We start from the raw sequence: 21117 nt of genomic DNA on the forward strand, positions 1-21117 counted from the left end.
CCTACCTCGACGACTGGCTGTTGAAGACGTCCTTCTCCCAGGCAGTCGTCTCCCATTTCAGACTTTTGCAGACCACCTGCATTTGCTGGGTTTCTTTATAAACGTGCTGAAGTCACACCTGACTCAGTCGCTCCCTTTCATCGGAGCGGTTCTGGACACAGTACAGTTTCGGGCCTATCCTCCCGAGCAGCAAGTCCAGGATATTCCGTTTATGATTCCGATGAACTGCGAGAGATCTGCATTGATGGTTGACGAACAGCGATTGGGTCCTCTGCGGACCCCTTCCCGAACCAGAATTCACAGTGGTGACAGAAGCGTCACTTCTGGGATGGGGCGGCCACATGGGATAGGTGGAGATCAGGGGACACTAGTCTCCAGCGGTGTCGGGGCTTAACAAAAATCTGTTGAAGCGATTCGATTGGGATTGAAAGCATTTCTTCCTTCTGTAAGGGAAAGCTACTGGAGGTGTTCACGGATAACACCACTGCCATGTGGTAATGCAATAGCAGGGTGCGGTGAGGTTGTGGTTGAGAGGCCCTGCTTCTCTGGACATGGCTGGAACAGCAGAGCATAACCCTGATGGTTCAGTGCTTTTGAATGCCAGGGCGGACAAACTCCGCTGTCGATGCTGAGCTGATCACAAATGGCATCTCCAGTCTGAGGTGGCGCAAGGTCTCTATTAACAGTGGGGAGACCCTTGGTTAGATTTGTTTGCCTTCAAAGAGAACGCACATTGTCGACAATACTTCTCGCTGGAGTTTCCAAAGTGGCTATTGCTAGGTGATGCCTTTCTTCGCAAGTGGAGCCCAGGCCTGCTGTACGCCTTTCCGCCCATACCACTTCTGCCCAGTATTTAAAGATCAGGAGCGACTGGGCATAAGTCACTCATATTGTTCCGGAGTGGGTGAGGAGAGTCTGGTATCCAGAGCTTCTGAAGATGAGCATTGATCCTCCGATCAAGCTGCCCCTTCGAGTGGATCTTCTGTCGCAGCAGCAGGAGAGGGTTCTCCGTCGCAGCAGCAGGGGAGGGTTCTCCACCTGAACCTGCCAACCATGCGTCTCCATGCATGGAGATTGAGCGCCGGCAGTTCATGGCTTTTGACCTTCCTCCTGAGGTTTGTAAAGTTATTCTGGTGGCCAGGCGGCCCTCCACTAAGACTGTATATGCCTGCCCTGTACACAAAGGTCTATTGACCCTCTTTCTGCTTCTTTTTCTACTGTCCTTCTGTTCATCCTAACCCTTGCCCAACAGGGCTCTGCTTTGCAAACTCTCAAGAGTTATCTCTCTGCTCTATCTGCTTTTTTGCAGCTGCTAGACTAACCCTCTCCAAGTCTCCTATGTGCATAGATTTCTAAGAGGGCTGGCTCACTTGTTTACAAACATGCCCTTTGTTATGCCACAGTGGGACCTAAATTTGGTCCTCACCTACCTGATGTGTGCTCCATTTTAGCCTCCACTCAATTGTCCCCTCTGGCTGTTGACCATCAAAACATCCTCATCAGACCGGAGGGTGAGTGAGTTGCAGGCGTTATCTTGATCGCCTCCCTAGCTAATATCCTTTCCGGATAAAGTGGTGCTTTGCACCCAGGCTTCTTATTTGCCAAAAGTTGTGACACCATTCCATCTGGTTCAATCTATTACGTTGCCCACCTCTTTGCTCCCCCGTATCCCTCTAAGGAAGTGGAGCGTCTCCACCGACTGGACCCAAAAAGAGCATTGTCGTTCTACCTTGACCACTCAAGAGTTCCAGGTGGTTGACCAAATTTGTGAGGTACGTGGGAGCAAAGAAGGGGCGATCAGTGCAGAAAGGGGGCATTTCTCGCTGGATCAAGATCTGCTGTTCCCTGGCAAAGAAGCAGCCCCTTAGGGATTAAGATCCCATTTCACCAGGGGGAAAAGCCTGGTTTGCGTCTTTTCTATCCGACCTCTCCTTTCATTTCCACGCTCCACCTTACATGTCCAGTTCCTATCCCCTCGGCAGTGGTGTCCCTCAGGGCTCTGCTCTGAGCCCCACGTCTATGTGCACCCTTTGGCCTTTCTGGACAAAGCCCGGAAGATCAAGATGATTTCATTTGCGGACGACACGCAACTGCTATTCATCTTCACCAACAACCCAGCCCATGACCAACTGAAGAAATCTTGGCCATCTCTGATAGGTTAGCGGAAAACTACCTCCAGCTTAACACCTCAAAAACGGAGGTGCTTCTGGTTGGCCGGGATCCTCACAGATGGGACGACCAGTGGTGGCCCGCTGCACTGGGCAGTCCACCCCAACCAAAAAGCGTACTGAAGAACTTTGGGGTCCCTCTCGTTCGAACTCCACGCCAAAAAAAGTGGCAGGTACATGTTTTGGCCACCTACGCAGTCTGAAACCCATTCTGGGGTTTTTCAACGCTTTTACCCGACAGGTGATCATTCAATCGGTGGTACTATCACGTCTTGACTACTATAACAGACTGCTTCTGGGCGTCAATAAAACTGTCACGAAGAGACTTCAAAGGGTTCAGAATGTGGCTGCTCGCCTTCTTTTCACCCTCTCTAAGCATTGTCACACCTCCCATCTCCTGTATGCCTGCACTGGCTTCCCATCGAACAGAGAATTCAGTTCAAAACCCTTTGCACCATCCACAAGATCCTACACGGCCAGAGCCCTCAGATACTGCAGGGTCTCTGCACTTATGTCTCAACGCGCGCACTGCGCTCCGCAGATCTGCACCTGGCTAGCACTCCCAGGGTGTGCAGGAGCAGAGCAGGGGTCGCGCATTGATTCCTGGACCCAGGCCTATGGAATTCGATTCCAATAAGGCGCGCAGCACACAAGATCACTGGGCTTTCAGAAAACAGATCAAAGCCTGGCTGTTTTCATCCATCTAGCTCACGTTGCGCGGACTTGCTGCGAGCAGGTCGTTGGGGTCCCTAGAAACAGATCATTTCCTGGCTGTCGTTCCATCTGGCTAGTAATTTTCACCATGGCCACCTGTCCTCGAGCGCTGGGATGCCCCATTGCTGGGGTAGCCACGTGCTATATAAGCACCCGCTAACATGACATGACATAACATAACTGTGTCAGTTGCTTCGTGGCTCTGCGCTTCTTGTGTGGGAAAAACTAAAAGTGCTGATGTCCGCACGTCTGGGTGGTGCCTATATAGGTAACATGACGTCATTGCCGACGATGTCACGGAGCTGAATGGAGCCACCCGACCGCGCACGCAAATGGTATTCCTCAGCAAGTTTCCGAATCCAGCCGGACGCCTGGGTAATTCAAAGGTAAGGAATCTGCAGCTAGATAGTGTCTCTACCAGATAATGTGTTACCGAAGGTAAGTAACTTGTTTGTCACCCCTCTAGCAGGCCTTACAGCCCTAAAGGCAGGGTGCACCGTATCCTGGTGAGGACATAACTGCAAGAGCAATATGTGCCATTCAGACGTAAGTGCAGTGAAGCCATTTTGAGTGAATGGGCAGGGGTTTGTCAACACAAACTCCACAGCTTCATGATGGCTTTACTGAAGTCAGGGAAGTTTGGTATCAAACCTCCCAGCACATTAAACTAACACTGATGCCAGTGGTGGATTTAATGAAAAATGCACACAGAGGGCATCTTAGAGATACCCCCTGAAAAGCTACCAACTCTGGTGTGGTTCCTGACTGGCTCCCAGTCATCTACCACCACCAGACCATGTTTCTGGACCCCTGGGTAGCGAGCCCTCCGCTCTTTGGGTCTGGAAATAAAGCACATCCTGTGGAGGATCCCTGAAGAGGGTGCTTCAAAGGCCTGCCTAGTTCCTACCAAACCAGCCTTCACTGTCTGCTGAAAAGTAACATTGTATGAAAAATATAACTTGCTTGCTGCTAAGTAATTCTTGGTTCTAGAAATGAAAATATCAAAATAATAACTTTTATACAAACAATTGGTATGGATTAAGTCTGAGTTTGACATCATTTCATGCCTGAGTGTGTAAAACAAATGCTTAACACTACCCTCTGAGAAGCCTGACTGCTCAACAAGCGACCACAAAAGAGGGTAAGGTATTATCTACTTTAGCCTCTGCTATACCACTGTGTATCAACTGGACTCTATGCACCCTATGCTATACTTTGGTATAGCATATACAGAGCCAGCTTCCTACACTTGGTGACTAACTTCCTGGTCAGGTCTCTGAATGCCACAGTAGACAAATTGAGCAGGCATTGTTGTGTTGCACAATTGTCTCTCATCTCAGGATGTCTCATACCATTTTCTACCAGTGGGGGAACCCTGGCTGCATCTTTGCGGTACTTCAGAGATTAATACTACTGCATGCTGTATTCTCTCCCAAAGCCCCCCCCCCCCCCCCCCCCCCCCCAAGTAGGTAATCAGGAGACTGATCCCGCCTACGATGGACCACGTGCCTACTGTAGGCATTCCCACCATTGGCTTTCCTACATTGAGTTCTGAAGAAAGTCTGGACACACCAGGCCCAAGTCCTCTCGATAGGCATGGATTGGGCAGGAGAGTGTTGTGCCCATAACTCTTGAGCCTGAGCTTTTGCCCTCCAATCCAGCTGCCTTCTTAGCAACAGGGCACAGTCTGTCTACACCTCCATATATGTAGATTGATTGGCAATAACAGCCGTTTTGGTTTTTCATCAGCAGTAATAGATGTGATCCTCTTAGGCGCTCTTCGTCCAAATCCCATTGCGGCCTGATGAACTTGGACGCCTTGCAGACCAAGTAATCCAATATCGTTCATTTTGCATTATTGGACTTCGTTAAAGGTTACATTTCAACCCGTTCTGATTTTGTTGTTCCGTTTACCCGAATAACTGTAGCCGTTGGCTGAAAGGCTAGATGCATATGCTTTCCGTGGACCTTAATTTGGCCCTCAAGATTCTCATGAGCACGTCGTTCGAGCCCATACACAGCCATCCGTTAAGGTGCTTGATCATCAGGACAGTTATTCATTGCCATCACTGTAGGTGCTGTCAGTGCATTCACTGTACACCATCTTTTTCGCAACAAATTGGTGTTGAGAACCCGGACAGCTTTACAGCTTAAAGTGGTTTTGCTTTCACATGGAACAATCCATCATCCTAGCACACTCCATTGTCTTGATTCCATAAGCTGTAAATTTCTACATAGAACACATGTAAGAGCAGTGTGTTTATGATCAGTCTTTTCTGGGATTTACCAGTGCGGGTAAAGGAAAGGCAGCACGAAATGCAATTCCCAGCCCAAGAAGGAGCAAGTGAAGACCTTCACCAGGCACTACTGCCTTGCTTGCCAGGTCCATATAGAGTCCTTGTGCCTGCTTGGTCCTGCAGGATTTTTCAGCTTGAGTCCACTCCCCCTTTTGGCTAGTACTGCTTGGAAATCTGTTCTAAAGGTGAGGAATCTGAGGGCACAGAAGAGAATAAGATGGAAACTGACTCCATTGTGCATGGGGGATGTCTAGAATTGGCTCTGCAGGGGAACAATTGCTCTAAAGAAGTTCAGATCCAGTCTGACACCTGGAAGTATTCTAAAGGTGAGTAATCCATGGCTAAAATAGAGCCTCCACCAGAAAGAGCGTTACCGATGGTACATAACTTGTTCATTTGGCGAATTACAAATTCTTCTGAATCTACGAATTGAGGTGAAGGCTACCAAAATATTTTTGAGGAATATTGAGCTGTTGGTTTTCATTAGTAACGAATTCTCAGCGACTTCGATTTTATGAAGGTTTAAGTGTTTGTTGTCTATTGCCACCATTTATTTAACTTAGTGTGTCTCTTGAGTGTTGTGCTCTGTTTCTCCTGCTGCCTAACTTGGAGATGCAAGAGAACAGCTACATCTAGAAGAGTGATTGAAGTGTTTTTCTTCACCAGAGTGAAGAAAAAAACCGTCAGATACAGGAACGCCTGGAACTGGCAGAGCAAAAATTGCAACAGACTTTAAGGAAAGCAGAGACTCTGCCAGAGGTAGAGGCAGAGCTGGCACAACGAGTGGCTGCCCTTTCAAAGGTATGTTTAGATGCACTGTTAGTTAAAAAAAACCTTACCAAACTCATTGTCTATGCAAACAGTATTTTCCTTTTCTACCCTGGTCGTGTAATTTGGTTCCAGTATTTGTCTGACTAGAACTCTGTATATTTGTGCTTTAACCTCGGCCTTCATCCCTCCATGTTGGTTTTGTGTTGATTAGCCATGTTCTATATTGTGAACTTAAATTGTCACAAACGTGAATCAAATGTGTCCTGCTTTGTCTTGTGAACTGCCTGTTCATATTAATGTTTAGTCACTTGTCTTAACAGAAATGGAAAAAAAACATAAATAGGAGCTTTTCTGTCTTTCTTGTGTAAATGTTAATACAGCTTTATATTCATTTCTCTTCCCTTCTATGAACTCCGAGGCATGATGGTAACTGGGACTTACTGCTGCTGTATTTGTTTATTCCAGGACAAAGTTTAAGACTAGTAATCCATGGCAGGACGGTTTTCCAGTAAGCCTAAACCATGTAGCTGTATAAGCTCATTTGCTATTTGAAGCAGAGATATTTACTGAATCTTGATCCTGTTTCTAAAGTTTTAGTTACAGTTCTTTCTCTTATTTTTCCTACCCCTTTTTGACTGTGTAGTCTGATTCTTTTATCTTTTGCTGCTAAGGAGGCTAAACAGTTGGGACATACTTCCATGCTTAGGAAGGTAGAACTTGCTCTTTCGTCGCTGTAACTGCTTGGCTTCTCATTGCTTTTTACTGATGACTAAGGAAAGTAGGCAAACCATGAACTCATTCATTAGCACAATGACACGCCATTTAATTCTAAACTGCCCTCTGTGCACTACACCTTGTAAGTGGGCGTTGCATTGCGTATGATAAGCACCTGCCCTTCACTCAAGAGCATGCTCTCTGCTTGTTGCTTTCTCATCAGTTTTCATTGTATTTTTGTTGAACATTACAAAACGGTAAGCTTTTGTAGCCCATAGATTCGCAATGAAAAATCATCGCTATGTGTGTGTGTCATTATGATTACTGTGTATAAACAGTTTAAGGTGCCCTCTGCTTATTTAGTCACTATTCGGAGATGGTGATGTCATTAAGATGTTGGTTAGGAATGTGTGATAAGGAACCAAATCCTGACCCATAGTACATCGCACTGTTTCCAGCCTGCCTTCTGACAAAATGCCCAATTTAAAATGGTAACAAAATGGTAATAGTTCTCAGCTTCGAATGACTGGTTCCCTTTTTCTCTTTTAAACCACACATCACAAAAGTAACTATTTAAATTTTTTTTTTTTTTTTTAAATGCATAAGCAAAATAAGTTTAGTCCCCAAAAGAGTGGGTGTGCCCTCTGGCATGTCAGTAGACACTAAGCAAGTTCAAAATCTATCAGAGAAGGGATCTGATCGGAGAGTGATGGATTTTAATGCATGTCTTTAAATTGTTAGGCAGAAGAAAGGCACGGTAACATTGAAGAAAGGTTACGACAGATGGAAGCTCAACTGGAAGAAAAGAATCAGGAATTGCAAAGGGTATGTGGATTTAACCCAATGTATACTATTTTGTCCTATTATAATTTTCTGAAGCAAAAATGTTTCACAGACCAATTGTTACTTGTGTGTTATAAGCTAGTCAACAAATTCTGGCGAATCAATTTGTTTCAGATCACAGTATGTAAAGATTTGGATGGGTCACTGTCCAGACATTCAGAACGGCTCTTGTTTGTATTGTTTTAATGAGCATACCAATGATCTGGTTTTAATAATTCAATATCCCATTTCTGATGCTATTTAAGTTGTAACAATCTTAAGCCTATTTTTCCCAAACGTACAGTCAAGTATACCAGTGAATCATAAGTCACCCATGTATTCTTCACTTTTCAGACTTGGATCTTGGTATTTTGCTAGTGGTTGATTATTAACTTGTTTTCCACATATCACTTCAGAGCACACTTCTGCCATTATAGTCCAATGATGGATTGCTCACGCTGGCTGTGCCATTGCATACGGCAGTGAATAAATAGGAAAATCACCTAACCTTGATCGAAAAAATTGGCTCAAGTTTAGACACTTTGCTGGATCACCAGATAGAAATTAAAGAGCATGGATTCCAGCACACAGCCTTGAAGTCCCCACCTCACTCCATGCACTGGTGTCGGCCTCCCTCTTTCTACTCGTCTAATTCCCGGTCTGTTATGCCCTCGCTCCATGGGCCCCACACTCACTTAAATTTATGCGGACACCCTCTTTCTTAGTAAACCAGTTCCTCTGCCCTCATGCCCAAATTCCCAGCCTGGAGCTAATTTTACCATCTATACTTACCTTGCTCCGGATGGGAGCCTAGGACATGCTTTGCTGCTTAACAGTATTAACGGCAGTAAAAGTATTGTGTGGAGTCTGAAACTGAGTCGACAGACTAAGGGATTAAAAGGAAAAGAGACGGGTGACTGGTCCTATTGACTTTTGTACTCTGCACACAGGTAGTTCCGCTTGGGGCGACAGTTGGTGCTTATTCATTTGACCTACTCCTCCACGAATTCACTCACAGGATCTGTGTGACAAAAGTAGTAACCCACTGAGCGGTCTATGTAAAATACAAATCTGTGATGTGCACGCTGTGCTTTGTAGCAAGCATATTTACCTCTGTGCTACTTTATTTACAGCAGCATTCATGCTGTCCAGGAGACATCCTCAGTTGTGTCCTTACCCTTCACCAGTGGAACAAAGAGCATAGATGCTCTCGTTGTCAGATTCACTTCATCTCCGTTGTGACTTCAAGGGGCACTTTCTATAACTACCAGACAAGGCAATGTCCAAGCTTTTGGTTAAGTCTTTCATGGGTTTTGTTTCTTTAAATTTGTTTAATTTGTTAACCTGGTGCTCTACTGCTACTGGATACTCTCTGTATCTTATATGTTTTCCTACATCACAAGATTTGTTGCCATGGCTTAGACTTCCAAGGCTGGCAAGCCACGGTCCCCATAAATTACATAAGGTGATACAAAATTTAAAAAAAAAAAAATAATGTTGTATTTAAGTTTTCAAAGACTTACGTTATTCCAGAATAATAATGGATAAGTGCATGGCTGACAGTGAGAAAGACCACAACAGAAAGTGGACAGGACAGTGGACCTCAAGGCAGGTCTTGTATATAGTTGATAAACCCACATCACAACTCAATGAAGAATAAGACAGTCAATAGTAGATGAACAGAGATGAGCATTTTACACATTACAGGTTGCAATAATACTCAATTTGCCCGGTGTAGCATAATCCTTTCCCCACAGCATTCAACATTCAATGGCAATGGCATTGTTATGCCCATATTCTAAGCAGTAGTATAGACGGTGGACGCTTGTAGGCGGGGTAATTTTCATGGTGTTCCAGACGTCCAGATGGTATAGAGAGATCAGACTCCCTTTGACGCAGCCAGGTTCTGAACAATTTTTCTTGACAGAATATAATGTCATGGATCCATGTGTCAATTAAAGGAGCGGAGCGCTTGCACCAATGTATGGCTTCTCTGCTCTTTGCCAACAAGAGCATCATGGCAAGGAGGCAACGGTTCTCAGGGGGAAGCTTCTTTGACATAACCTGTCACCCCCACCAGGGGGTATGGCACAAGTTCACAACCGTTTCCTCCCAGAGAGTGTCATATATCTTGACTCAGTATAACGCTATTGGTGGGCACTGCCATGCCAAATGTAGGAACTTAGATTGTGGTGCCTGGCATCTCCGAGAATTGGTATCAGTGCTGAGACCCATGCGGTAAATCTGCAGTCTGGTGCGGTAAATACGGTGCAGGAACTTAAAGTGGATGAGTCTCTATCAATACGAGAAGTGTTCCAGTTGGCCGTAGCAGAATAACCACTGCTCGTCCGTGATGGGTGATTCCAAATCTAAACGCCAGCTCTCTAAAGCTCTTGATCGCTACTGGGGAGGTACGTTGTGTATTATTGTAAAGGCTCCTGATTAATTTGCACAGATAAAGGTCAAATAGCACATGTTAAGGTGCAGAGAGGGGAGGGGGGGGGGGGAGTGTTGTGCAACTGGCGACATGCGGCACAAAGCTGGAAATATAAGAGAAGATCTGATAGATTAGTGGGGATATCACCCTCTATTAGTGTAAGGGCAAGGTATTTGTCTCCAGGGTAAAGGTCTGCGAAAGTATGGAGGTTAAGCCTGCGTGCCCGCCTTATTGCTCCGCCACCTGATAGTGGGGGGAGTTGTGGGTTGTGTGCCAATGGTATAGACGGAGTGTAAAGTGTCTAAAGGCCAGGCCTATTGCGCAAGCCATCCTACGCCCAACACATTTTTCCGATTGTGTTAATTTCCCTTCCTAGGTTCCTGTAGTCGTGGTATAATGCAGTGTTTATGGGGGTGGGGGCGGCTCTGTCCATTTCCACTGCGTCATGGGGCTGGTATGGGAATGGCCAAAAGTGCAAATATTGCACGCAATATGCATATAGGGCGAAATCAGGTGCTCCCATGCCTCCTTGCTTAAGCGTAACCAGCTCCCAGTATACTCTTGCTTGCTTGCCAGACCAGGGTCACCATGATAGAGCGGTTCTGTCTAAAAAATGCGGAATGAAGTGGCAAGGGTAGGTTGACAAACTGGTACAGTAGCTCTTGGGCAGGACAATTATTTTCAGCTTAGCTATCCTGACAGCCAGCAATATAAGTAGTTTGGACCAGGTGGCTGTCTTTCCCTCTAGCTATTTCATTGTTTGACCATAGTTCAATCAGTCAAAGATCTTTATTCGGCTTAATAACCGCCATTAAATAACACATATGGAAACATTATTTTACAGAAATCGACATAATAAAATGTAACCGACATCGTTAATACACAAAAATTCACTTTCCAACAATATTACGGAGCCGAACTGCAGAGGAAATATACTTATAGACCATTAAACAAGTGAATTCATCATTTAAAAGAAGTAGATGACACAATGCAGGCTGACACTTTGTTTAAAAATCTTAATATTGGTTTTAAAAGTACGTCTCGGATTAAGATAAACTTTGCAGAAAAACATAAAATGCAAAGTGCTCTGTGCAGAAGTTGAATTACATGGACACAATTCTAATTTGGCATCACAATATACATCACGTGGGTACGAAACCAGAAGATGAGCAATACCCATCCTGAACCTAATCAGATAAAACATTTTGGCTTGGTTAAAGTAAAATGAAAGGTAGGTTTCAATCGTGGGGAGCTAACAGTGAGTGCTCTACAACCCTTTTTTAACCATCTCTTGGCTATCTCTTGCTTGCTTCAGATGTGAAAGTCTCTTTTCAGCTTAGCTTTTGAGATTGCGGATATATTTCTCGGAATATTAAAACAATCCTGCAGTCCCAGCTTCTCCAGTTTTTGCATATAAGAGAGCTAGGGAATTTTTCTTCGCGCAGTCCAGTTTCAGACAATCTAAAATTATTTCACGGTTCAGGACTGGCTCCTCTTTTACCCAAATGTTGTGCCAAAGCATCAGAGGTGCTAATTGCATGCGAAAAGAGAACGGTATTACACCTAATTCGTTACGACACATAATGACAGGGGTGCTTTTACGTAGTGTCAACACACGTTTTAACATCTTATTTTCTGCTCTCTGAAGGCCCAAAGTGTTGGTACAACCCCAAACTCCGGCGCCATACAACGTGACGGTGCATGTTCGTGCTTTATAAATATCTATATTAGCTTTTATGGGGTGAGAGCCTAGTTTTTTTGTAAATCTAAAAATGGCGCCACATTTTTGTTAAAGCCCCCAATCCTAGCGTCATCTAAGTGGGACCAAGAGTTTTTGCCATTAAAAAGAATGCCTAAATAGGAAAAGATTGGCACCTGACAGTGTTTCATTCTTTATATAAAATGTTTTCGTTTTAGATGGGGATTTACCTGCTACCATAACATGTAATTTTGCAACATTAGTTTTTAGCCCAAGGTCACTCATAAATTCATTAAAACTAGTTAAAAGCCTTTGTAGTCCCACCCCAGTTCTCGACATTAGGACACAATCCGCGTATAGCAAGGCTGGTAGAGACCTGCGGCCTATTATGGGTGCATCTACATTTCCAGTTCTGATGTGGCTTTCTAAGTCATTTATGTATAAACAGAATAGGAAAGGAGCGAGTAAACACCCCTGACGAACCCCACAATCCATTTTTATTGGTGAGGTGAGCTCGCCAGATGCTCCATATCGTACTCTCCCTGTGACACCCTGATGCATAGCTGCCAAAAAATGGACGATAGATTGATTGATTGATGCCCATAAGCGGCATTTTCTTCCATAGTCTTCCCCCCTCTCTACCCAGTCAAAGGCGGACGTCAGGTCCATAAACCCAAGGTATAAGGACGCTGACTTAGTCATAGTATATTTACCAATGACCAGGTGCAGATTGAGGCACTGTTCTACAGTCCCCAGGCCTTTCCTAAACCCAAATTGGACCTCAGAACTTTCCGGTTTCTGTTATCCAGGTCTCCAGTCTCTCCAATATTACTCGTCCCATGATCTTGCAGGTACAGTCAATTAGAGAGATTGGTCGGTAGCATTTGGGGGTCTGACCTGTACCCCTTTTTGTATATAGGGACTATTAGGACCGATCTCCAAGACACCGGAGGACCCTGGGCCGCATAGTATCTTAATTTGTTTGTTAACAACGGTAGCCATAGGGAGATATTTGCTAAAAATAGATCCGCAGGTATGCCATCCGGCCCAGGGGCCTTATTCTTTACAGTCTGAGAAAGCGCCCTGTCTACCTCATCTAAAGTCGGGGGTTCCAAAGGAGATGCCACATGTTGAACATGGGCACCTCGTATCTCGGTGCTGTTACCATAAAGACCAGCAAAGTGTTTCACCCATATTTCAGGCATGATTGTTGCATCAATGTTAACAATTTTTGTGTCGCTAAAGTACTCTTCATTGACAGTTTTCCAAAAAAGCCTGGAGTCTTTGCTCTGCGATGCCAAGTGTAATTAACCCCATGCTTCATACCTAATCTCCATTTTACGTTTCTCCTGCGCATGCTTATAATCTGAACGAGTCTGTCTCACTTCCACCTTATTTCGTGGTTTAGTTTTTAAAGTCTTGGTTCATTTATTATGTAGTTGAGAACATTCCTTGTTAAACCACCTTTTATTTTTCTGTATTCTGTCTGGCTGGTTCTTAGTTAAAAGTGCCTTAATTGTCTTAGTTATTGCCTTGTGCGATTTAATCATAACTGGAGCGTTTAGATTCTCTTCCAGACAATCCAGTACTTGCCCAAGGTTAATCTTTATAATCTCCTCCAGAACAAAGTCTGGATTGACAGTGGACCACTTCTGAGTTAACCCATTGTTTTTAGTACAAGACAGGGGTGGTACTCTTACTGGCGTGGTTAAAACATCAGATAAAACCTCTAAGTTTAATGTTAGCGGATAATGGTCACTAAAATGTGTTTTAGGTATAATAAAAATCAGTTTGAGAGTTAAAATAATCAGACAAAATAATAAAATCAATCAGGGTGCCTTGGCCTCTACCCACAAATGTTACTACGTCAGAATCGAACAGCTCTATAAGATCTAAGGTTAAAAATAATGAAAATTTCAACAACATAGAATTACAAATATTACTACAAGGATTATGTTCAAAATGAAAGCCGCCCAGCATATCCCTCGCTAGATGAGGACATGCCGCACGTTTGGACTGTGAACATAATTTGCAAATAAAATTCCCACCCCACAGTATTACATAGTCCGTTTTTATCTCATCAATATGCTTCATTTGTGTAGTTTCCAATTCCTGTGCAATGGTAATGTTTGTACTATTAAAATTATTGTGATAAAAATTAACGACCACAAGAATCAGGTTTTTCTTAAACAGAATATTAATAATCTGATAGTGCGGGGATTCCAACTGCATTTTCCTAATTCTGCTATTTAGTCTTGTAGAAATCTGAGTTAGTAGGCCTCCTTTATCATGACCACCTGTGGAGGGTCTGGCTGGTGTGTCAACAGAATCAAAACCATTTATATGAGCTATATCGCGCATCCAAGTTTTCTATGCTATACTTACTAGCAAACCCAACCCAATCTTCATTACCTAATTTGTTTGACAGTCCTGCTATATTCCAGAAGAGACTACCATATGTAATTGCACTGGTGTGTTGAATGTCCTCACAACCTTCTACTATCAAAGTGTCTAATGACACGTTAGGGTTCCGAGCACCAGCTAAAGTACATCAGGGCGTACTGGCAGAAATTCTGATGTGCCATCATCTAATATTAACAAGGTCAGGCCCTATAGAATAAGTCCGGTCTGGCAAACCCTGGTTAAGGTGACAAGATTCACTTAGAATTTTAATATTAAAAAATGATGGAGGGGTTGCTGTTGGGGCATGAGCGCTGACTCTAGCTGTTTCAATGAGAGCGTGTGATGAAATGAAATTTGCCGCGCCAAGTTCCCTCTGCGACTGATAGTTCAGTCATTCCACTTGATCTAAGGGAGAAAAATAATTAAAGGTTGGAATGACAAATGGAGAAAACGCTTTAAGTTGTAAATGGGCACCACCAATGCCTGTATTTGACAGCGGCTTGTAAAAATATCCTAGTGGTACAGCTTCAGTAGGACCCCCCACATTGTTGCTCCAAGGGAGTCAGTCCATAAACCAATGTACGAAGTTCCTATCCCTAAAGTTTAGAACAATGCAATCTCCTATTTCAGATTTTGCCTGTGAGCCCACCAATGCCACGCATTCCACTTTATTTATGTTATTGTGTAAAATATCACATCCTGACCAGTCCAAAGTTTTCGCCAGCCAATGCACAGTGTTGTTTTTGAGCTGTTTCCAATCTTCTTCCTTACTGATGGGCAACAATGAGACATTATTAAGAACAATGACATAAGGGGGGTGACTTCCGGTGGTAGTGGAGTGTTCTCAAGTGACTTTTGTGGATGCCGGCTGAAAGTTTATTCTGTTTTCTGCCAGTAAGGTTAGTGAGATTGGTCTCACTATTTTCCCCTATAACTGTTATAGGTCCCGGACGTACTTTATCTAGTTGTTTTGATGATTGCGTTACAGCCTCAGTATTACTTATAACACCAGCCACAAGAGTCGGTATCAGAGGAGGGGCGGGAGCCTGGAAGATGTCCAAATTTACATTCGGAATAGAGTTGGACATAGTCTCTGAGGTTGCCTTCGAAATGCTAGAACCAATTAATATTTTTAACAAAACATCAATGCTGTTTAATACCCCTACCAGAGGGTCCATAATTCATTTAATAATGACCTCCACCAAGCTTATAAAGTGTTTAACACATTATACCCCATTGGCTCATCGTGGGGTCCGTGACAACACCCATTGCTCAAGTCTTTACTACTGGCTTTCGTAGTGGGGCCAGAGTTTTCTTGCCTACCGCCATAGGCAAGGTGTCCTTCTTAGCTTTCCCAGAGGCCTTAGATTTTTTTAGATGGCGGTGGGCAAAGAGTGTCCGTGAATCCCCCCTCCAGAGTAGTGCCAGTGATAGCTTCATCCCTACTTGTGTCCAGACTTGTAAATGCAATGTCTTCCGTTGTTTTATTGTGCTCATGTGCAGTCTCCGTTTGAGTACCATTTTGCAATGCTCTTTGCGTTTCACCCAGTCTCTCCTCCACTGACTCTATTTCACTTGTGATTGCCCCCATCGCAGTGGTTTAAAAGTTAGTGATCTATGAAGTTAGCGGCCTGGCCTTAGTGGTGGTCATAACTGTTTTATGTTTCCCCATCTCCTTACCTTTGTGTCTTACTTTCCCCGATGTTCTAGCTGTGCCAAGGGGCTCTTTCCAGGTGCTCCTATTTCCGTGTTGAATTACCAAGGGCCCTGTCCCAGCCTCGTCTGGTCGTGCGCAGACGGGCCTGCCTTTCGCCCGGTCTTAGCCAGAGCGTGGCTCGGGTACACCTGCGCGCATACCGTGCTGCGGGAGACCGTGAACGCTTAAGTGCGCCGGCTGATGCATAGAAAGCGCACTGGTGCCTCCTGGCGTGAAGACACCTGGGCGTTGAGGTCCGGTTCCCTTGCGCAGGTATGGTGCGCTGTGCTATAGGGTGTGTCAACACCAAAGGGCTCCTGCTAGTGCCCTGGTAAAGTGTGCTGTGCTTTGTGCCAAAAGAGAAAGTCTGTTACGAACTGCTAGAGGCTCCCATAGTTCCTTTTCCAGAGTACCTCTGCTAAGCCAGATTCCCAGGTATTTGACTGGCCGGGCCCTCAGCCCATGTTAATGGATACTCCAGTGTGAATGGCTGTGTGCCATCGGTTAAAAGAAATATGGATTTGAACCAATTGATATGTATCCCTGATATCTCACCAAACCGGATAATCTTGCATATCATGGGATTGAGGTTTTCTTTAGGTTTAAATTCATAGGGAGTGATTTCATCTGCGTATAAAGAAACAACCACCTCCCCCGAGATGTGAAGTCCAGTCCCCTGTTAGCATGATGTTGGTGCAGGCACGCAGCCATGGGTTCCATCGTTATAGCGAAGAGGATAGGGGACAAGGGACCTCCCTGACATGTGCCCCGAGTCATTGGAAAAGGATCCAACTGGAGGTTGTTCATTCTAATTTGTGCAGTGGGAACAGAGTACAGGTGGCGCATCTGTTGTACGTAATTAAAGCGAAGGCCAATCCTAGTCAGGAGAGTAAAAATGTATGTCCACTACAGTGAATCAAATGCCTTAGTGGTGTCTAGGAGGGCGGCTAACTTTGAAACCTGGGGTTCAAGATGATGTAATACTGCAAAGATAGTGTGTAGGTTATTTGCTGTTTAGCGGCCAGGTATGCACGCAAATTTGTCAGGTCTCCAGGTATGCACACAAATTGGTTGCGTCTGAATATAAGGGGGAGAAGCGGTTGCAATCTATTAGCTAGCAGTTTAGCATACATTTTGTTATCAATGTTGATGAGGGATACAGGGCGATATGAATCCCTGATGTTAGGAGGTTACCCTGGTTTGAGAAGTGTTAGTATAACTGCTTCACGCATTGGATGGGTGCAGAACTCTGCTTCTCATCGAATCCTGGTGGACGGCTAGGAGGTGTGGTGCAGTAGTGACACGCAAGCCAAATAAAAGCAGGCTGTCAGCCTGTCCAGTTCCGAGGCCTTGTCTCACGGCAAGCTATGTATCACCCGTATGATGTAGTCAGTGGTAAAGGGTTCATCTAAATATGCACGATGCACCCTATACTGCCACAGTAACTGGATTGTATTTAAATATTAGGTCAGATCAGCAGCCGAGCTGCTGGAAGTGGAATAATGTAATGTAGCATTAAAGTTAGTGAGGAAATCCACTAGGGCATACAGGACTCGCACAGTGTTGCAGTCTACGTCTAATAGCTCAGTAATGGAAGTTGGTGTGCGGAGGCTTAAGTGTGGTTGCCAGGGTTTTACTAGGTCAGTCTGCCTCCCTGCAACGATGAGCCGAATCAGATCTCAGGAAGTGGGTCGCCATGTGGGCCTCTTCACTAAACTCTGGAATTTTCTCCCTGAGGATGGTGATGTGCTCTGGCTTTTTAGTCCGAATATATGGCAGCTCAGTATCCCACATATCACTCTCTAGCTTCATCAAGGATTGTCTGATAGATTTCAGCACTCTTGCTTGTTTAACGGTACATCCCCCTCTAATTACTACTTTGAAAGCCTCCCACAGCAGGTGAGGACACCGAATTTTCATTATGGTCCTCATGTTTTTGATGTGCACTCCATTTGAGCCGCTTCACAGCTGTTCCTTCCAACTACTCGCCCTTAAGAACCGGATTTCATCGAAGTCCTCACATCAGCACGGCTTGTGAGTGAACTTAAAGTTCTTTGTGCTAACCTGCCATACACCACCGTGTTCCCAGGCAAACTGGTTTTGTGGACCCCGCCATCCTTCTTACCTAAAGTTGTGACGCCATTCCCGGTCGGCCAAAACTTCACCTTCCCGGCATTCTATGATCCACCTCACCCCTATAAGAAAGAGGAGAGACTCCATTGCTTTAACCCGAAAAGAGCACTGTGCTCCTAAATCAGGAATAATTCGAGTACGGCCAGAGGGCCACCCGCGACCCTCCTGATCTTCATATCCGGCACCCTGGAGAACAGCAGCACATGACAGCGGATAAACACTCAAAAACCTTTCGAACAGACAATCATTTAACTAAAATGATGTCAAAGAAGGTTCCTTGTACAACTGATCTTTAGATGCACCTTCATTTTAAAGACCTCTTGAACTAAACATGTAAGAATGCAATAAACAAAGTCTAAAGTGTTTTTCATTAACATGCAGAAGCATTTCACCCGAGTACTTGAGATTATATCACTGCATTGAGAGGCATTTATTAGAACTGGTAATTTTCAAACATGAACTTAGAAACATTTGTGCCGCCCCATCCGGACAACCATGCCTTTAGTGACCCAAGAGGCAAGCCATTTGCCAGGTATACCCCCTATGTGGCCTAAGGTATTATAATTGGAACAACATTACAGTTTATTAATCAAACGCAAGAGAAGGTTTTGTACAGCACACATACTGAACTCTTATTTTAAGATTGCCTCCTTTTTCTTCATTACTATATATGAGGACAAGTGAAATAAAACAATTGCCTAGGATCACGCACTTTGGTCAAGTGGGGAAGCCGGGATTGATCCCATATTTTCTGGTATCACCTTATGCAGTACAGCTACAAGATAAGTATCTGTTTTCCACTCAGTTTTACAGCAAATTTTTATGATTTGTCTTTAAGTATTGGGGCATGAGGATAGAGTGTTAAGGTCTGCTACAAATTGGCTTAAAAGCATCCTCCGGAAAGACTATATGCTCATTCTACCAGAGCCAAAATTCTACAGCAGGCAGAGTACCTGTCCTAGACATTCGCAAGGCGGCAGCACTTGCATCCTGCTAAAAGTTCATGAAGTACTATTGTCTGGATAGTTGGGTACGCAGAGAGGGGCATTTTGCCCACTCAGTCTGGTAGGACTTTATGCTTTGAGTCCCTCCACAGACCCACCACCATATATGTACTGCTTTGGTATCTATTCAAAAGGTGAGGAATCTATGGCTAGAAGACTCTACCAGAAGAGCAGGTTTCTTTCTGGTAGAGGCTGGCTGTAGATTCCACAGCGATCCTCCCTGTTCTGTGGCTGTCCTATATCCATTAATAAGATCCCAGGACTAGGAGTCTTCACACTGGTCACATCAATTTGCTTTTGAGGCTGTGCATCAGGGTGCGCCGACAGTCTCAAAAGCAACTGATATCGGCGCGTGGGAATGGTGTCTATATAGTCTCCACATGTCATTTCTGAAGTGGCGTCCCGGTGTAACTGCATGGTGCCATCTTCCAGCGTGCAGAGGTACTGCTGAAATGTTTCAAGATCCAGTCTGACACCTGTGGAATATTGAGGAGGTGAGGGGTCTGCAGCTAGATTGTCTCTACCAGAGAGAGCTTTACAGAAGGAAAGTAACTTCTTGTTCTGTAGTAGGGGAATCTCTGTGATAGTCATAATCTAGTGAATAGTCCCGCCCATGTGCGTGGACCCCGGAGCAATAAAAAATAATCTCTTAAGGTGTCAAATCATGCAGACCTGCATCCACCTTTAAGAGAGAATTTAATTTAAAGACAGATAATGCAGCCTATACCCACAGGCTACACTGTCCAGTACTTCAACTAGAATTCCACCACATCCACAAACAGCACTGCCTGTCCAGCTTTTCTCCACACAGGAAAAAACCCTGCCTCTACCAGCAACAGCCTCTGGAATGATAGAGAGGAAGGAATGGACAGACAAGCCCCATAGGCTGCCATTATGTGGCTGAGAATAGGATACTGTGCCTTTTAAGAAAACTTTCCAGATTTCCAGAACTTCCCAGTATCCCAGAATGCACAGCAGGTCCCTTCTACTTTCAGTTCTTTTTTCCGGCTCCTGCTAGCAGGAGCCTGGAGCATTGAGCTCTCCCTTTTCAAGGGTTATTTGTTACTTTTCAAGTGTTAGAAAGTCCTTTTTAGGTCTCGGCTGCGAAGGCTGCGCTTGCGCAGTCTAGCTCGGAGATTTAATGACTTGGAGAAGAGGGGCTTGAACCCGCCCCTCTTCTCCCCTGTTCTCCATTGGCTGGCCTCTTGAATGCTGGCCAGCCATTGGAGAAGAGGTCAGTCATTCCGATTAGGCCCCGTCCTTTTCGGATCGGGGGGCGTGTTTTTTGCAAGAAGTCTCATTCTCTCCTCCAGCCAATGGCTGGAGGAGAGAAAAGACAAACACGCCCCCGAATCCGAAAATGCCGCTGCCTTTCTCCGAGGCATTTCTTCTTGACCTCGGAGAAAGGCAGTGGTGTGCCTTTTGCTCTGCCTTGTTTTTCCTGAAACGTGTTTTCAAAACGGCTGGAAAAAAGATGCCCGCACGAGATAGAGCGGGTGGCAACAGTGTCATGTCACAGTCCAAGCAGCAATCCTCCCGATATCTCGCGCTGCTACACGCGACACACGAGTAGCTCATTGCTTTTTTTTTTCCAGCTTTGCACGCTGGGACTTGTAGTTTAACCATTCAAGTGGTTAATGTAGGTTGAAGTGAATATAAAACAAGCAACTCATTTCTTGAAACCAAACTTGCAGGACGGGGGCTGCAGCCGCCCAGCTCCTTGCTCCTGGTGATGCCCAGGGCTGCAGGGGCCGAGGCCTCGCGCCTTCCTCCGGGGGCCGGGTGGGGCGGCGCGCTCTGCGTGTTTGCTGTCTGGTGACTCAGCACAGGAAGGCATTAACACCCCCCCCCCCTCCCTAACCCCCCTTTAAGCGCCCCCACCCCTTCCTCTGTCCTTCCCCGCCGCCCCCGCTGCCAGGAAGGGAGACAGGGAATGTCTGCGGAGGTAGGAGAGGCGCGCGCGTGCCCGGTCGGTGCCTCTTGGACGGTGGGGTGGGGGGGACGTGTGGTGGTAACATCGACAGGCTGCTCTCGCCTGGACACTGAAAGCGGCGCCCGTCATCGGATACATGTTTGTGTGGTGTGGGAGGAGGGGTGGTGACGGTCTGTGTCGTGTCCACGTTGAAAATGTCATTCACAGCCCGTCCCGCCCGTGTTGTTGTTTCTCCTGTATTTGCAAGTTTTTCCACGTTGCACAACTGGTTCTTGGTGACTGGTAATTGTATTTGTCGTTTCCACATGTAATTTGCCTTCATGTGT

At 45.2% G+C, this 21117-nt stretch overlaps 1 protein-coding gene across 18 annotated transcripts in view; it reads left to right on the top strand.

Annotated features, from left to right (window-relative positions):
* Nucleotides 1-21117, top strand: part of PPFIA1 (PPFI scaffold protein A1) — a 775827-nt gene that overhangs the window by 333302 nt on the left and 421408 nt on the right. For all 18 annotated transcript variants that reach the window (XM_085643557.1, XM_085643540.1, XM_085643545.1 and 15 more), the window contains exons 9-10: nucleotides 5846-5980; nucleotides 7406-7489. In XM_085643557.1, coding sequence (XP_085499683.1) covers nucleotides 5846-5980; nucleotides 7406-7489 — 219 coding nt within the window. The remainder of the gene's footprint in view (nucleotides 1-5845; nucleotides 5981-7405; nucleotides 7490-21117) is intronic.

This window comes from Triturus cristatus, chromosome 3_1 (genome assembly GCF_964204655.1).
Source record: "Triturus cristatus chromosome 3_1, aTriCri1.1, whole genome shotgun sequence".
Classification (NCBI taxonomy): Eukaryota; Metazoa; Chordata; class Amphibia; order Caudata; family Salamandridae; genus Triturus; species Triturus cristatus.